This window comes from Epinephelus moara, chromosome 11 (assembly GCF_006386435.1).
Source record: "Epinephelus moara isolate mb chromosome 11, YSFRI_EMoa_1.0, whole genome shotgun sequence".
NCBI classification, from domain to species: Eukaryota; Metazoa; Chordata; class Actinopteri; order Perciformes; family Serranidae; genus Epinephelus; species Epinephelus moara.
In genome coordinates this window covers 12,047,685-12,066,697 of record NC_065516.1, presented here as the reverse complement: position 1 = coordinate 12,066,697, position 19,013 = coordinate 12,047,685, and the positions used below count along the sequence as shown (strand labels likewise).

At 40.1% G+C, this 19,013-nt stretch overlaps 1 protein-coding gene across 1 annotated transcript in view; it reads left to right on the top strand.

Annotated features, from left to right (window-relative positions):
- Positions 1 to 6: 6 nt before the first annotated feature.
- Positions 7 to 19,013, top strand: part of sh3kbp1 (SH3-domain kinase binding protein 1) — a 41,946-nt gene continuing 22,939 nt past the window's right edge. Inside the window, exons 1-5 of the mRNA XM_050056625.1 lie at positions 7 to 16; positions 12,112 to 12,226; positions 14,561 to 14,667; positions 17,382 to 17,520; positions 17,728 to 17,807. Of these exons, the coding sequence (XP_049912582.1) occupies positions 12,154 to 12,226; positions 14,561 to 14,667; positions 17,382 to 17,520; positions 17,728 to 17,807 (399 nt within the window). The 5' untranslated portion in view covers positions 7 to 16; positions 12,112 to 12,153. The remainder of the gene's footprint in view (positions 17 to 12,111; positions 12,227 to 14,560; positions 14,668 to 17,381; positions 17,521 to 17,727; positions 17,808 to 19,013) is intronic.

Genomic DNA, 19,013 nt, shown 5'->3' with positions numbered 1-19,013 from the left:
GGATAACTTTGTCAGGGTGAGTAATCACAATATCACCCCCCCCCCCACACACACAATCACACACACCTCATTTTCTCTCCTCATTCTCAGTCTCTTACACGCTCCATAAACCCACAAGAGGCCCTCCGTAAATAGCAGCAGAGTAAACATGCAGTTTCCAGTGTGTCACTGCAGTATGGTTTGCTTTGGGTGATTTGAAACTCTCACCTCGAGGTGATGTCTTAACACTTTTTTCTTTGTAAAGCGAGAGAGGTTAGGGTTAAATTTAGGATTAGAGTTTTGACAGACAAAGAGACAAAGAGATGAAGGTATGTTAAGGCTGAGTTTGTAGTCTGACTTTGATATCTGCATGAAGTGGGAAATTGTTGAATGCAGCCCCCACAGTGTTGGAAAGGTCTGTGGGTAGGGGGTTTCTGAAGCTGTTTGACCATCCGACAAGAACTTTTGATGACGTATACTGGCTCCTTGAGGACTGTACACTCAGAGGCTCCACTGGTTATCAGATGCTTAGCTGGCAGTATCTAGAGCTCGGATTCTCGGCTCAAATCTGATGGGACTATATGCGTTCGGGCTGGGGTGTAATTTCTCAAAATTTCCCTGGGCTTAAAGGAGCGGTGTGTGTAAGATTTGGGGGGATTTAGTGGCATCTAGCAGTGAGGATTGCAGATTGAAACCAGCTGAAACTTTTCCTGGTAAGATTTCCTTCACTCTTCATTGTTCAGGAGGTTTTTACAGGGAGCAGAATTATCCGCAGAGTTCTCTTCCTCTCCGAAACAAATGGAACAGGTGATTAAAACCAGTAATAACACTTCATAAAACAGTTTCACGATAAAAATCAGTGTTTCTCTGATGCTATTTGGCTTGTTGCAGACAGACTGCTAGCCTAGCATGTGCTAATGTGTGCTCACCTATTTTCTCTGATAACTTAATAGGTGCTCACTTTATTTCTGATGCAGATGTTCAGGAGGTTTTTACCAGTAGCCAAGTTATCCACAGAGGTCTCCTCCTCTCCAAAACAAACAGACCTGGTGATTTTTAAAAGATTTTTGGGGGCTTTTGCCTTTATTTGATAGGACAGTTTTTTAGTGTGAAAGGGGGAGAGAGAAGGGTTGGCATGCAGAAAAGGGCAGCAGGTTGGAATTGAACATGCTTCCATTGCGACAAGGACATAGCCTTTGTATATAGGATGCCAAGTGAGCTACTGGGTGCCTCGAACCTGGTGATTTAAACCGGTAAAAACACTGAACAGAGTTCATTCATTCATTCATTTTCCATAACCCTTATCCTGTTAGGGGTTGCAGCGGTGCTGAAGCCTATCTCAGCTGTCAAGGATGTACCCCGGGGATACACCCTGGACAGGTCACCAGACTATCACAGGGCTGACACATAGAGACAGACAACCATTCACACTCACATTCACACCTACAGGCGATTTAGAGTCACCAATTAGCCTAATCTGCATGTCTTTGGACTGTGAGGGAGCCCTCCACGCAGAAGGGCTAAAGCAGTTTCAAGTTAAACACTGACGCAAAAATGCGAGTTGCCATATCGAGAGCTAGTCTTTGATTTTGTCTGTTTTGTCAGATGTCTGTTACTGCACTGAAAAGACTTTAGTTGACTTGAGCTTGTAACAAATGTTTTACAGTCGAGTGGAAATAGACATTGTGGTTATTAATCAAGCCCAGGCCCAAGACTCCTGCTGTGGTTCAGGCTCAGGTCGGGCTTGGACTGTAACTATGCAGGTTCATGTAAGGTCTGGCCCTTTTTTGGGCCTGATTATATGGTAGCGCTAGAAAAAAATGGGTGGTAGACTTGTTACCTCAGCATGTCTCATCACTTCCTCTTTCTCTCCTCTTCATATGTCCTTCTTTAATTTTCTGTCTTGCGTATATACCAAGCTGATTGTGTTTGGATAAAATTTACATTTTATAGACCAGACAATCAAAATGGGGCCTCCCTAGTGTAGTGGTTAGAGCACTCGTCTTCCGTGCAGAAGGTCCAGGGTTCTAATTCTGCTAGGGTCGACATCAGCAAAGGCATGCGGTCGCAAGAGGCTCCCACCGCCGAATCAAAGGGGATCAAATTCCTCAAGGAGGCTTCAGGATAAGAGAGTAACTCCGGAATCTGAGCCAAGCCCTCAACCAAGGGCGTGTCTCAAGCCTGTTGTGGACGGGAGGTTCCAGAGGTGATAGCTGATTCATAGACCTGACAATTAAAATGACCACTGATAAACTGAGTTGATTCAGTGCCTCCAATCTCCAATGATTATGGAAACAAGATAATAGAGATTATTGTACCAAGTTATGTTTTGCAATGATGCTCTCATTTTAACTTGTGTTATAAATCCAGCATACACTTCTCCTTTACAGTGGTCCGATTTCGTCCCTTCCTAAAAGCCTAAACTCAGTCTCAGCCAGAAGAGACAGTTTGTGTAGTTCACCTCAAGTTTTTTTCCAAAGTTCAATTAATATGAGATGTTTCCAAACCCAATAAGTTTAAGTAGTAGCGATGTCAGTGTGGACCGAAATTAGGACTTTTGCTACAATCCAGCAGCCCTAATTAGACATGTAGATGTCAGAGTAAAGCTTCAGCTTGTGGTATGCATAGTAAAACAGTGTGCTTGTGGTAATGAGAAGAGGGAAGTATCTTGTTCACTGTACCATGAGGGGAAGTAGAAAAGTTCTGCGACCCAGGGACAGAGAGCAGCCTTCACATTTGGACAACGCTGAAGAAATGAGTCTATTGTCAGGTGGTCCGCCGTGCAGCCGGGCTTTATTTGTGCTGACTGAATGTCACAGCTCTCATTCACTGTCAGGGATTCGGACAATGGGCCCGTGAAGTCCCACTGACGGTGCTGGAGTGGATTTGTGTTCGTGTGTGTGTGTGTGTGTGTGTGTGTGTGTGTGTGTGTGAGAGAGACAGAGAGAGAGGCTGTGAGTAATGCAGTAATACCAGACTGGTCTGTCACAAGACTGCAGTTATGGGAATCAGTGACATTAAGCTTCGCAATGCTGATGAATGTGTGTGTGTGTGTGTGTGTGTGTGTGTGTGTGTGTGTGTGTGTGTGTGTGTGTGTGGGAAGTGGGGGATGTGGACAGGCAGGTTGAAAAGGGGACAGGAAGTGATGGTATGCAAGCAACCCCCCTCTGGTGCCGTCATGGCTGACAAGTGGCATGACTGAGATTATTAAGGTGAAGGTCACTGAATTAAGTTTGACTAAAAGTTCACTAAAAGACAGTTTGAAAGGTGTTTTCGTTTCCAAACTTTAAACCACTCGGAGCTGTAATATTTAGGTCAGCTCAGGTTGACAAACCGTCAAGTGTGAAAAAGACAGTTAATTGAGCAAAGCAACCGATGTTACAGACATCATGAGACTGCAGGCTGCATTAGCTAGTGTGCAAATACAGTATGTGTATTTGTCAGTGCCTAGAGCTGGTGTTAGCTGTCCAACTAACTAAACTGATTTTTATCTAAAACCAAATTGCTCACTGGGGAAACGCTCAGTTCTTTGTCAAAAACCACACAGTCATTAATCATATCTTTCAAAATCTGTCAAGATAGTACATTTAGAAACACTATCTGCTGCTCTCAACTGCTGTTTCTCAAGAACAGGAACAATATCGCTGCCTTACAACACTTTAAAAGACTCTTGACAATAGGGAGGCTGCAACCAACTAGTATTCCCCTCTTTGATTAACCTGCTGAATGTTTTATCAGCTAATCAGTTCGTCTAAAAGTAGCCTGTGGTGTGTGTTTGGTAAGTGTTGTAATCATCAGACCTCTGGATCAGACGAGCAAGTGTTGCAAATCAGAATCACATGCTCTGATTTGGCATTTAAAGATAAACATTGTCCTTCATGGTGCAGAAGAGCAACTGTTTGTCACTTTCAAGAGGTAAGATCACTGCAGATGTGTGAAAATGTGCAAGGCATAGCAGAAAGCATGCTGAAGTTGACATTCTTCTTATTTGATTGTGCAACTTAAGTGCTGTCACATTGTAAATAGGTGGCTCCTAGTTGTCCAAAGGATGCTCGATTGGATTTGGATCTGGGGAATTTGGAGGCCAGGTCAAGGCCTTAAGCTCTTTGCCCTGTTCCTCAGGTCATTCCTGAGCAGTTTTTGCAGTGTGGCATGACACATTGTCCTGCCTGACGGTACTGCCATTCGGAAATGTTGTTGCCATGAGGTGTTTGGGTGGGTGGTGCATGTCAAGTGGCATTCACATGAATGCTAGGAAGTTTCCCAGCAGAACGATGCATTGTAACAAGATAATCAAAGTTGTTTACTTCTACTGTCAGTGGTTTTCGTGTTTTGGCTGATCGGTGAATGTCACAAGTGTTACCCAGAAATTGCTCACTGTGATGAAAGAAATTACCACATGTGCACCTGTGCGACACCGCTTTGCTTTGTGTGCTCAGACAGAGCCACTTGTTGTACTCTATCATGCAATGATGAGATTGCAGCTGGATGCAGGCAACAGATGTGTTTGTTAAGGCACAGCGCGGTGAAGATACAGACATGTCATACACAAGATAACACTGACAAAGTCGCTCTCCATCTCTAAGGCCCTGTTTATACCTAGCATTAACATGCATCTTTGGTGATCTAATCATAAGTGGACAGAATTAAATAGAAATGTAGACGACCACCAAGATGCGTTGTGAGTTGATCACTTAAAGCTACTCCTTTCTTGCATTTCACACAGCACTTAGAAAATATTTGAACATCCACAACTCCTGCCTCCCTCCAAAGTCCCACCCCCCTCCTCCTGCAGCGCCACCTCCCTCCAAAGGCCTACTCCCCTCTCCTCCATTATGTCCTCATTACGTCTATGATAGACGTGGCGTTGGCAAGGTAACGTTAGATACACGGAAGAGGAGAGCGAGTGTAACGTTACAACCAAGACAGTCAAACGCAACCCCGGAGTTTTAAAACTCAACCGGAGTCAGTGATGACTGATGAGTTTTAGAATAAGGTTACAGTGCTAACGTTAGATAGTAGCGTTAACGTTACTAGTAAGTGGAAATGTTAATGTTTCAGAGGCTACGCTACAGTAGGCTAATGTTAGCCATTGTTTCAGAGGCTACGCTACAGTAGGCTAATGTTAGCCATTAGCAACTGGATGCTGTGTTGTCATGTGATGTATGAGATGTTACGCAAGCGGTTACGTCGGTCGGAGGCCTCCACGTGGGCAATCATTGCATTCGGTCCAGATGCAATGATTGGTCGGAGTTTTCTTAGAACCATATGAGAATGGTACAATTATGAAATAAATTATGAATAAGTGTCGCTTTAAACCACTCGCCAATGTGGTCTTGGACACAGTATCTTTTGTAGTGTAAATGCTAATACTTTCAGATGCGTCCCCAGCAAGAACAACATCATCAATGCGGGATGTGATGGTTGTTTTGGTGATAGCGCGCTGCCCATTTTACGGCAAGTTGAAGTGTTACGTGACCGTCCATCGTTTTTCTCCAAAAGGGGATTGTTGAATTCTACTGAATGCTATATCTCCAGCGGTACTAGCGAGCGTGCTAGTGAGCAGCTAGCGACATAACACATAACTTTGTGTGGGGCCCTTTGACCCTCTCGAGTAAGTGAAGGAAGCAGTATAGAAGTCAGAACACAAGTGTTCACAGACACTGGTGTGAACGGTGATGTGTTTGCATAACCAAAACACGTTAATACCAGCTATAAACAGGCTCTCTCTCTCTCTGTCCTTGCTATGTGAATAAATAATACTAACAGGCTAAATAAGTGAAGATATTTCAAACAATGTCTGCATTTTTTCAGTACCACATTTTAAAGGCCATAAACTCTCCTTAACACAGAATATGAGGAGTCTCAAACTTCAATGGACTTATTTGATACTTTGCTACTTGTGCTACCATCTTTTGGCCTGTGAAACTTTCAACCTTTCAAAAAAGGTAATATACAGCCCTCCGATTAATCATTTATCCAGATGGTTGCAGATTAATTCTTTTGATCGTTTCAGGTCTCATTTGGACTCACTGTTTATGTTAACATATCTTTATGGCTCATATAAAAGCTTTCTTCCTGTGCCAGTATGACCAGTGAATAGAGTTGCACAATAAGGATAAGGTTTATGAAAAGAGGGGAAATAATATTTTGCGTCATGGTTCCTCTGCATTTCACAATGATTTTAACAAGCAAAGCGGTTTCCCCATACTCTTGTTTCTCTCTCTGTGTGTCTCTGGGCTACAGATTCCTCTGTAGTGCTAACACAGTGGATGATAGCTTCTACACTGCATTGTTTTGCATTATCTGTAACTGGGAGGAAAAGGGTCAGAGGTCTGCTGAGAGGGGATGCACAAAGCAGTGTTTTGCATTAAAGCAGTGCAGTGTAAACTACATACTCGCTGTCAGGCTTTTACACATTATGCAGACAAACACAACCAACACTGCGGAGTACATTATGCAGGTGTTTCCTGTTCAGATGTGATGAATCACGTCGTCTTCCTCTCCTCTTTTCAGCTGGGTTTCCTTTAACTCTGGGTTACCTCCATATCCCCACAGGAGAAATTGCAGTAGAGCATGATTACAGTCCAAGTAGTAACAAAGGCCTCCAAGAACAGCTCAGATAGCTTTGCCCTTGATTTCTTCTGCAAAACCAGGCACTCATTAGTCTCAGATTGCAAACTCAAATATATTAATTATTTCAAACCAGCAGCCTTAAGAGAAAACAGATGGATTTTAGGATTCATGTTCCGTTGCTTTTCATGAAGCAGAAAGCCAAACAGCTAGTAAACACCGCCGCCTCTCCTTCGCCACTCATAAAACAGGGGAAGCTGCAGGCTAACAAATGGCCGCTGTGGGTTTTCGCGTAGGTTGGCTTGTGTCTCCAAGTTAAAAGTGTTTTTTTTTCCCCCAGTCGGTCTGTGGGTTTGTGTCTGTGCATGTGAGATTCTGAATGAATGTGTGTGTGCCTCTGTATCTGTTTTTGCAGTGCATGAAGGCATGCAGAGTTACAGCCAATCCATCTGCACTCTAACTGCAGAATCAATGTGTATCTTTCCTGGTTCTGCATTAACACTGCATTAGCCTACTTAACAAAGTGCAAACACCAAATGTCATGGGAAAATAACTGTGTGACTGACCTGAGCTCAGTAAACAGAGATAAGTAAACATTAACAGTTAAAAAGAAAGCAAAAGGAAGGAATCTGCCAGCTTCTACCACTTCTCTGTTTTTAGCTCAGTCTCACAGCTCTCATTGTTTCAGTGAAATAAACCAACCACACACTAACTGCACTCATGTTTTCCCTGCCAAGAGTTATTGAAGATACCACTCTTTGTCTGTAGGGCTGTACCAAATATCCTTTTTATCATTCAAAGTAAGGGTTTTGCAATATTTCAAATGACAAAAACTGAAATATTTAAAAATGAAATATTGATATCATGTTAATAGCACACATATGATCATAGGGTGTGAATAATCCAGCACCTCCTACATTATTTCTGTGTCTTTTTGTTCTGGCTTTGTCTCCCTCCCCCAACACCGCCTGGCTGCCTCTTCACTATCCATGAAGTGTTATTTCTCTTTTTGTTCCATAATGTACACTTTTAATGGTTACAGACTCTCTGTCCACTTCCCTTTACTTGTATTCTGAGACAAAGAGACAAACCAGTAATAAACAAATTTAAAGATATATTTGACTGATAGCATTTTTTCATCTCAGTAATATCGTTAGTGTGAACTCTTTTGGCCACATTCAAAGGTTCTATTGAGGTTTTTCGGATGATGTCTCTCATCATATTTTATGATGTCATCACCCTAAAACAAAGTCCGCATAATAAGTTCTCAATTTGAATTGAGCAATTCAATAGATTAAAAGAGTTGTCTTTTTTATTTAAAGGTCCAGTGTGTAGGATTTAGTGACATCTACACCTGTTTGTGAGTTTGCAGAGTTTAAACTTCTCCCGTGTGCCAAGCGTGTCGGGAGAGTGACAGTGGCCAACAAGAAAACATGAAAACGGCAATGGCCATATCTAGAGCCAACGTTTGATTTGTTCGTTCTGGGCAGTGTTGGGGATATACTATAAACATGTCGCTAGTTACATGTAATTAAACAACAAAATTAATGTAACTGTAATCAATTACTGTAACTGGGAAAAATTTAATTACAGTTGCTTATTAAAATGTTGGTGATTACAAAGTTACATCTTAATATATTCATTTTGGTTAGGAAAGTAATCAAAAACTAATCAAATGTAATAAATTACATTACTTTGATGACGTAATTCCAATAATTGCATTAGTTATTATATTTTTAACAGGGTAAATAGTAATCTGTAACCTAATACATTTCAAAAGTAACCTTCCTAACACTGCCTCTGGGCTACCGTAGAAACAACATGGCGGACTTGGGACCTGCTCTGTATGTAGCTATAAACGGCTCACTCTAAGTTAAGGAAAACAAGAGGATTCTTATTTTCAGGTGATTCTTAAAAATGAAAACAACGATAAGATTTTATCACGATACTTAAGTCACAATATCATCACGATTTTATATGCTGAGTATTGCGATAAAATATATTGCGATTTATTACCTTTTTTCAACTATAAATTATGTCCCCAAAGGAAAACTTTGTCAACACCTGTTTTATTTAATAAGATAAAGTTTTCAGTCCGTTCATCTCACTTCAGCCAGTTTTTTGCAGCAAACTGTATCCAGAAAAGCAATTGATTACATTATTCTAGTAGGCTAGTTTGTGATATTTATCATTTATATAATAAAAAAAAGTCTATACTTGGCACTGTGTGATGATACAGCATTGCTACACAAAAATATCACAATACTATGCTGTATCAAGTTTTCCACCACCCCTCATATGAATACAATATTCCATTTCTTAGATGTCCCTGACTCCTACACACTGGACCTTTAAATTTTTTTATTTTTTTTATTTTAATGAAAAGGCTAAATGTTATTTATGGTGTTGTTACATTGCTGCTAGTATAAGTGAAATCATTTAGGCTTCACTGTAACTGCTGGTAAGCAACCCTTGAAATCTGTGTTGTGTGGACAATAATGAGGAGGCTGGTCGTCAGCACATTTGCACTATTTCATAAAGTGCATTATTATTATGACTTAAAAGGTACAGCAACCCACTTGTAACTCATTCCAGTTACATTTCCATAACTCACAGTGCATATATACATATATATATATTCATTGCCTGCAGTGGCATTTACCTAGTACCTCTGAGAGAGGGCGCCCTTGAGCCAATAACACAGGTATAACCACAGAACTACATAAGTGCATGACTATCACATTATAGTAGTAAGAGCAACTGGAATTACAAACAGTACAAACTCTGTTACACTACACCACCCTGTTAATAAAGGTGTATGCCCGCCTTCGTGTACGGCAAGCGGGAGAGCCAACAGTTTTTTGACCACAGTGAAATGTTGCTTTTGAAAGGCTGAACGCCAACAAATATGGACTGAAGTAGAATATTTTGTTGAATTGAATTTAATTCTACAAATAGTATGACAATAATAACGTAAGTGTGTCCTAATCTTTATCTGCAACTGTGCAGAACACCAGCTTTAAACAGAATACACATGCAAAAAAAAAAGCTGCAAAGCCTTTGAGTGTTGATTTCGATTTAGAATGTCAACGTTCTAAATGAAGACTCGAAGCTTTGAACTATTCACAGCCCTTCATGTCTGTAGATTAGTTTAGTTTAGCAACTCAAAGCAGGATGTCGGTAAAGATTCTCAGTCATACACGTCATGGTAATCTTAAGTGCTATATCGTAGGCAACAGCAACTGCAGCTCAAGCAAGTCCAGTTGCATACGATCTAGCAATTAAGATGACAGCCTGGCTCGGCCTATAAACACCACCTATGCCTTATAATATAAATACAGGTGTACATGTTTACAGAGACAAGACAGGCGAGAAAGCTTAAGTTGGTGAGTCTAGTTTTGTGTGTTAGGTGTTCACATGTTGTGGTTTAGAGGACGATTTCTATCATTAAGTTTTAATTTATCTCTTCCTGTTCGGAGAGGAGCACACACACCACATGTCAGATTTTAATTGGCCCCTCCAGTTCTGAGAATGTACGTAGACCTCCTCTCTGCAGAGTGCCAAATCTGTTTGCCTTTTTACACACAAATGATACTTCCTTCAGCGTCATGTCCAGTTTCTAACCTCTGTGGCTCCTAAAATGGCTCTTAGCCTGAGATATGAGCTTTGGCTGTTGTCTAGGAAACGTCTTCCCTTGTTGATATTTTTGGATATCTCAGAGGTTCATTAATAAGGCTTTCACGCCACACCAGGCCATACACATCCACAGTGTGTGTGTGTGTGTGTGTGTGTGTGTGTGTGTGTGTGTGTGTGTGTGTGTGTGAGGGGTTAGATTCTGTGAGTCAGTATACCCGGACCAGTATGCTTCACTGAGCTGCGTTCGCCACAGGGCCAGGGCTTATGAAACAGTGTCATGATGAATGTGGTGGGGAGATGTGAACCGTCATGTCGAGTTTTTCTGGGTCCCTGTGTGTAAACGTCTCTGTGTTTGTTGTCTTTCCATCTGCCCGCTTGTTGATTCTTCTGTTGCTCGGTGTGTTTGCCTGCCTCTCCGGTGCTTTTGATCAGTTTCACATGCTGTCTTGTGATTCTTTGTGCAAGTGAAAGTCATGTGGACAGAGAGGGAAAGGTTGCTGCGGTGAAGGAGAGGGTGGGACTGTGTGTTTGTGGCTGTCCGTGCTTTACGAGCTCGTCATCTGCAGGTAAACAGTGAGGGTCACCTGGGTTACTGACATCTAACACTGCAAGTTTAATGCATAAGAAATAACCTCCTGACCTTCAGGTTTGTGTGCAACAGTGCTCATTTGCAGAGATTATATTCAATAAGACATAATTAAAGGGACAGTTCATCCCAAAATTCAAAATACATATTCTTCCTCTTACCTGTAGTGTTATGTATCAATCTAGATTGTTTTGGTGTGAGTTGCAGAGTGTTGGAGATATCGACCGTAGAGATGGGTGACATCTCTCCAATATAATGAAACTAGATGGCACTCGGCTTGTGGTGCTCAAACGCCAAAAAAGTACATTTGGAAAACTCAACAGGGATGTCTCTTTCCAGAAATCATGACCTGGTTACTCAAGATAATCCACAGACCTTGTTCTAAGCAGTTTCGTGTAGGAACTATTTTCTTTCTACTGAACAACACCCACCAACTGTATCACTGTACAGAAGGAAACATGCGTCTACTTCTAGCTCACCTAGCACCACTGAGCTAGCTAGCATTACAGCTCAGCTGAGGCGGATGCCATTAATGTTTACATCTTTTGCTGTTATGGCATGGGCATCTCGTCCATGAGTAGATGCACGATTCCTTCTGTACTGTGATGCAGTCGGTGGGTGCAGTTCAGGAGAAAGAAAATAGTTCCTACATGAAACTGCTCACAACAAGGTCTGCGGATTATCTTTAGAAACCAGGTCATGATTTCTTGAAAGAGACATTGCTGTTGAGTTTTTGGCACTTTTAGCACCACAAGCCAGTGTCATCTGGTTCCATTATATTGGAGAGAAGACAGACATCTCTATGAATAAGAGGAGAAACCCATCTTTTTGATTTGGGGGTGAACTTTCCCTTTAAGTCATGACATTATGAAATGTAGGTGTCTTTGGTGGCAACTTCTTTCTGTCTAGTCCAGTTGTAGTCACATGCTTAAGTATATTTAGTTTGGTGTGACATTACCTTTTGTTTCTACGTCATATTAGCGGTTAAATATTTAACAAAGATTTTACAAATAAACATTTCATTCTTTTGCAATAAGAGGGGTAATCTGGTGGGCCATCATACTTTGACTGGACCAAAACTGAGTTTGTCTACATGATGAATTTCCTTCTTATATTTTTGTTGTTGTTAATGTAGTTATTTATTGTTCTTGAGGGTTTTTGGTTTCATAATTTTAATATAGTAGAATTTATCATATTTTTTAAATTTTCTGATGATCACTGCATTCATTTCTCATCATTGTTGTCTTAATGTTGCAAGACAGCAAAAATGTGCTTTTTCTCCATCCTTCCACATCTTCCTCCTCCGCTAACCATCTCCTGCCCCTCTCTTTTTATAGGAGATAAAGAAAGAGGGAAAGAGGGATGGAGGACAGGCGAGCATGATCAGGTCAGACCTTTCCAATGGAAGAGCCAGCCCCGTGTCCGACTCCAGCGTACGGCCGGGCAGAAAAGGTGCTCAACTCAAACACACACACACACACACACACAAACAAAGGTCACACACATTCATACATGTTACTCATTAGACAGGTTTAAGTCTTCAGTCTGAAACATAGATCCTATTAGTGTGAGGGAGGATTTGGGTCAAGCCTTCCTCGTATACACACTCAATACACACACACACACACACACACACACATGCACAGTGTTGGAATGTAACGCAAGTACAGTACTAGAGTACAAAGTACAAATCTGAGGTACCTTTACCTGAGTATTTTCTTAATGAAAATGCACAAGTACAGATGAAATGCAGCTTCTCAAATGTGAGGCTTTGCATCTTTTCTCTGCTGTTTTTCATATTTTTGTTATATAATATGTAGAAAATCAAGTATCAAGATATTTTTGACCAAATACCTTGATATTAATATTGTGATGATAATGAAGGGTTGCCTTTTGGTGCTTTCACATATTATTTACACAATGACATTTTTTATCAACAATCATCAGTAAATTGGTAAACCCAAATAATAGTTAAGAAAATGACACCACTTTAAATCCAGGAAAAGACAACACTTACTGTATGACAAAAATCTGAGATGATATCTAGTCTCATATCACAATACTGAGTTAATATAGATATATTGAGATATGTGTAACTGCATATCTGTGGGTTGTTAAGCAATTATGCAATTAAGTGACTGACACTTAAATGTATGGTTATGTACGAGCCACCCATTTTCAGTGTAGAAGCACAAGTTAATAATTTTGAGTTTTGGACTTGACAAAAAAAGCCCTGTAAAGGTGTCACTTAGGGTTCTGAGTTTCAGGGTTCCTACGCATCATTGAAAAGTATAGATTAGAAAATGTGGAACATGTGAAAATATATTGAAAAATTAAACATAAAGATAAAAAAACATATATAAGAAAACAAAACAAGAACACAGAGCAAAGATATTCAGTAACAATGCAAGGATTTCATCTCAGAAAAGGAGCAGGAAGAAGTGTATACTTATAAAATCCTGCCCCTTTTTAAATATTTTATCAATACATTTAAAAGAATTTGATTTTAGTCATTTCTAGGTATGGATAAATAGGTATTGAAAAATATTTAATAAAATATAGAATTCAGAAATTTTAAAAAATCAATCAATCATACCAGCAGAGCGTGCTTCCTAGCATTTGAGGCAGGCATCCAACACAGCTGAAATGTAGTTATCAGAAAAGTAAACATTTCCTACATCAGGAAACCTTTAAGGCTGCGTTCATCTTCATTTCTATGGACACAGTGAATCAACGATGCTGCACAGGCACTGTGAAATTTTACTCTTTTCAACTCATTTTCAGTTCTTATTCATAAGAGAGACTAAAAATATGGGGGTAACAATAATATAATGTTATGTATGCTAAGGAAAATTATAGGAGTATAGGTAGCACTGGTTAGTTTGCTTCCTCTGTGGGCAGAGATATTTGACGGTGGGACGTCGTCCAACTTTCTGTCTGGGAGTGTGGAGTAAATGGATGGATAAATGCAAGTTTTCTGAGGACTGGCTTGTTTACTCAATGTCAAATAATCCAAAAGAATCTACTGAGAAGTCTGGAAATTTAGGTATGGAAAAGTAGGAATTTCGACATGTAAACTGTGTGGGAACCTGTGTGCGAACCTGGGGGTTTTGTGACAGCATTTATAGCTATTATCAATCTTTTCATTGAGAAAATAATGAGCAGATTGATCCATAATGACAATAATCATTAGTTGCAGTCTTATAAAAATTTTTAGAAAATTAGATCCAGTAAAATGCTGCTTTTACATTAATGCATGAGTAATGATAATTTAATGATATGATATATAATAGTATAATAACTACAGGGGACATTGTTCTGCACTGAGTACTTTTACTTTGGATACTTTAAGGACATTTTTCTGATCATACTGACATAACTGAATACTTCTCCACCACTTCATATGCATGCTTACACACCCTTACATTTAACATGAGGAGGAGCAACACCCTGTGGACAAAAGAGGAATCACAGCGCTGCGTTTTAATGCCCCAGCTGGTGTGGAATGAGTCAAGAGTAATGAGCAGGCTAATGAGTGTAAGACAAACAACTGCAAGGCCAGTGGGAAGTGCTTGGTGTCTGAGCTGGTTAGTAAGACTGCCCCCTAATTGAAAGGTCAAAGGTCGGCGCTTCAGTCTTCAGCCATGAGAGCTTTTAATAAGTCAGTGAACACCTGCTCGTTCATTCTTAAGTCATGGATTATGGATAAGTGCAGGAGCCAATCATGTCACATGTGAGCCTAAAATATGTCTGTGTGTGCTCCTGTTTGTCTGTGTGTGTTTGTAGTCGAGCAAATCCGTAAGCGGAGGTGTAAAGCGGCGTTCAGCTACGTGCCTCAGCATGAAGACGAGCTAGAGCTGAAAATAGGAGACGTCATTGAGATTATAGCAGAGGTAAGGCTGATCACATTTTACTGCACTCATAATGGAGCTGCTCATTATGAACTATCAGCCTCCAAAACACACGAGCAGATGTCTCCTAGCACATTTATCACTTCTTTTACAATGAGATATGTTAGTAATAGAAAAATGATGGCACAAATGTTAAATAAGGGATGAAAAAGTTGTGTTTGTAGTAGTTTAGAAACAGAGTTTGTCCACCGGAGAGCACTGACAAGTTTGTAATTCACCAAATATAAGTGGTCTAGAGTTGAATTAATGGATCAAGTAATCAAATAGATGATTAACAGAAGCAAAATGCCAAAACATTCACTGTTGCAGCTTCTCAATTGTGAGTATATCTACTATTTTCTGATATATATATATTTTTTTTAAAGATTTTTTTGGGGCATTTTGCCTTTATAGATAGGATAGTCAAGTGTGAAAGGGGGAGAGAGAGAGAGAGAGGGGATGACATGCAGCAATGGGCCACAGGCTGGATTCGAACCCGGGCCACTGCAGCAACAGCCTTGTACATGGGGCGCCTGGTCTGCCACTAAGCCACCAACGCCCCATTTTCTGATAATTTTAAGACAAAGCTAGAATCAATCAATCAAGTAAATTAATGGCCGATTAATCAGAAATGAAAATAGTCAATAGTTCTTAGTTGGGATCCTCATCAAAAATGTTATGTGATTAAGTTACAAAACAAATGCTGGCCTATTTTTAGCATTGTCACAATACTCAAATTTCTAACTTCAATACAATACCTATTTAGCCTTTGATACAATGGGAAAAAAATTGACATAGAGCGAAGAAAATTTTAATTTTGTCTTAAAGAAAAAAGCTTAACGTTGTCAGCAACTATTATTAAGACCTCTTCAAATGTTCAGAATCAATTGTTGAGCTGCAATCATTACAACAATCGCCAACTATTTTGATAATTGATTAATTGTTTCAGTAATTTTTCAAGCAAAATATTTGCTGTTTTTTTTCTTGATTTATGATAGTAAATGAAAAGTGTTTGCGTTTTGCAGTGTTGGTTGGATAAAAGAAGCAATCTGAAGACATCACTTTGGGCTGTGGGAAATCGTAATAAGCATTTTTTTTCACAATTTTAACATTTTATTGACTAAATAATTAATCAGCTAACCATGAAAATAACTGGCAGATTGATTAGCAATGAAAATAGCTGTTATGTACAGCCCTAGTTCAGTATTTATGATCCGATTTCCAGTTGTTAGGGGGTTACCATGAGGACGCAGTCACGTTTGATAGAATGATAACCAATTGACCTATGGCTAAGCCACGCCCCCCTCCACTCACTCGGACAAACTATCAACATTCAGTGACCGGGTGCTATGGCAGGTGTCACAGTACACGGCATTTCGCAGGAGGGAATTGATGATTTTTGATTATGTCATTGAGAAGTAACCAAACTACGCATTGGAGGAATATATTCATCATTTTAATGTTGGACTGTTGAATCATTCAGCATAACGTTTGCCAACCTTTGTTATCTCTGCGATTAAAGATAAATTAATGAAGCTAAGCTCCAGAAGTTAACGTTAGTTTAACTAGAGCCCTTTGGACAACAGCTAACAATGATGTACGATCACCAAAGTACAAAAACTAGAACAAAATAGGCTAATGAACTCCCAGCAAACAAGGTGACATGATGAACAACGCAGCTACAAGCTAACGTTAGGCTAAGTTTAGCTAACGTTAGCTAGAGATGTTAAAGATAACTTTATATTTCTTTCCAGCAAAGTGACAATATGTTGCCTCAAACACGATGTTAACTTACCTTAAAACAGATGTAGACATCCTTGTTAATCTTATTCACGTTGAGTTGATGTTGTGGTCTACCGCACAACTTTATCCAAAGGAGACACTTCTCTCGTCTGAGATGTGGTTTAAAGTGTAAAAAATACACCCCATCGCCCAGCCTCTCAAGATACCTTGTGTCGGAGTTGCATGTACCCCATGCACACTGTTTGACCATTTTTAAACTTCAAATCTCCGAAAAAGCTCATAAAACCGAACAAAACTGAGTTTCTGTAATGCATCTCAATGGACGTCCAGGCAAAGAATGTCCGAGTGTATGGGAATGGCTATACGCACTGTGATTGGCTCATCGCATTTGAGGGCGGGGCTTAGCCATAGGTCAATTGGAAACCAAGCTGACTGAAGTAGGAAGTTTGGGCCAGTTTTTACTCACCTCCAGCTCACACTGTAACATATACGGTCCAGCTAGTCCTTCCTGTCCGTCCGTCATGTTTGCTTACACTAAAGTCGTGCTATTGCAAGAAATCTGCGAGATCTCCATTTTTGAGAGCCCGATTGTTTGTGAATGGAATCTGTTAGTTTGTTGTGTGCTGCTGTGGCCAAATCGTTGCTCTCCGCACACTATAGGGATAAATCTGTTAAATGTATCAGCACAGGTTGTTATGGGAGGGGTTTCAACATCCGTGAAGGTTTGAAAAATCTTTAGCATGGCCAGTCTTTACCAGGACATTTGATGGAACAGAGACATTGTTAACTAAATCAATGTGCTTTTCCCACTGTGACAAGTCAAAATTTAAATTGTTAAAGAAGGTCTAGTGCTCTCCTGGTTAGCTCAGTTGCCACTCTGATGTGTACTTTAGGCAACTCTCAGTCGTTGCGGATCATTGCTGTTAGGGTGTGTTTTTTATGTGTAGATGTTTATATTTGTGTGTGTCGTTCAGGTAGAGGAGGGCTGGTGGGAGGGCTTTCTAAATGGGAAGACTGGAATGTTTCCCTCCAATTTCACCAAATTGATCCTGAATGATTCAGAGACGCCCTCGTTAGACACATCGCAAGAGGAGCTGCGCAGCAACCGCACCAGTGAGTCTCAGCCAATCAGATGGTCGGAAGGCACCCACATATTAAAAAAAAACATAAGCAACCGGCTCTGGTTGCAATATTAATGACTTGTGATGTTTGACTCTTCATGACATGTTCTTATAAATAAGGGAAACGATTGTACTAAAAATAAAGAAGTACTGTAGCAAACTAATATTGATTGTCTGTTCTATGTGTGTGTGTTTGTAGGTAAAGACAGTCCGGGCAGTGAAAGTGATGGAGGCGACAGTCGGTCAGAAACAGGGTCAGGAGAAATCCAGCCCAAGAAGGTAATCAGTGATGTAGAGTACAGATGATGTGAAGCACTTTATTTCTGAGACATCAGAGACTGTCCTCTATTGCACTCTTGTGCATTGCATTTTGTGAATCGGTCATACAAGGTCAGATTTAGTTCCTTAATGACACCAAACAGGAAGATGATGCAGTTTTTCCAGCACAAAACTGAATAACAAAACCCCTTACTGGCATTAGACTGGTGTTGGATAATGATCTTCACAATGTACTTACAGCCATAATATCCCAGTTTCACAATTAATTTTAAGGCTGCAAACAGCTTTACAATTAGATGACTCTGTTTTGAAGGAATACAGTTAAAATCTGTCTTGAGTATCAAACACTTGTGGGCTTGAACGTTGGAGGACAGCAGATGTAGTCAGCTTGGATTGAAAGCAGTTACAACAGCGTCCTAGTTTTACAGTATAAATAGAAATATTGAAATGTCCATAGAAACTCAACCCACTCCTGCAGCTGTGCAGCATAATGCAGTCTAATCTCTGTAAACAGATATCTGCATATGAATACAGAATCTGTAGGCAATGATGCAAGATACTGGTATCAGAAGTGTTCTGGTTTTTGCTTGTAGTTTTGACTAATCATGTTTGAGAGGCAGTTTAAAAGTCTGTGTGTCGAGCAAAAGAGACGGATAGTGTTATTCATGTGAATGTGATATCTCAGGAACGCTTGAGGAAATTTCCTCAAATTTGGCACAAACGTCCACTTTGACTCGAGGATGATTGATAAGAATTTCAGGTCAAAGGTCACTGTGACCTCACATAAAGTATTATTGACCATAACTCAAGAATTCATACACAACTTATGACAAAGTTTCACACAAATGTCTGTGATGACATTTATAAAAAGGTCAAAGGTCAACTTTACTGTGAAATCATAATGTCTTCAGGTCATTATTCAACGCCACAACTCAGAAACAAAAGCAACATTTGGTCAGATACTGAATGGTGACACTTACCTTGGGTGTCCATCTTGAAACTGTGTGATCTTCTGCGCTGCCGGGTTGAGGATGTGTGTAATGCTTTCATGTTTCTCCAGAAAATACACTTAATGCTTTTTATTAAAGTCCATTAAAGTCTGTACTATATGTATTATATTATGAGCCTGGACAGACATGGATGTAAACTGCAACTTCACAGGTTGGTGGAGGCATACAACCATGAGGCAGTAATTCCAGTTTTTTA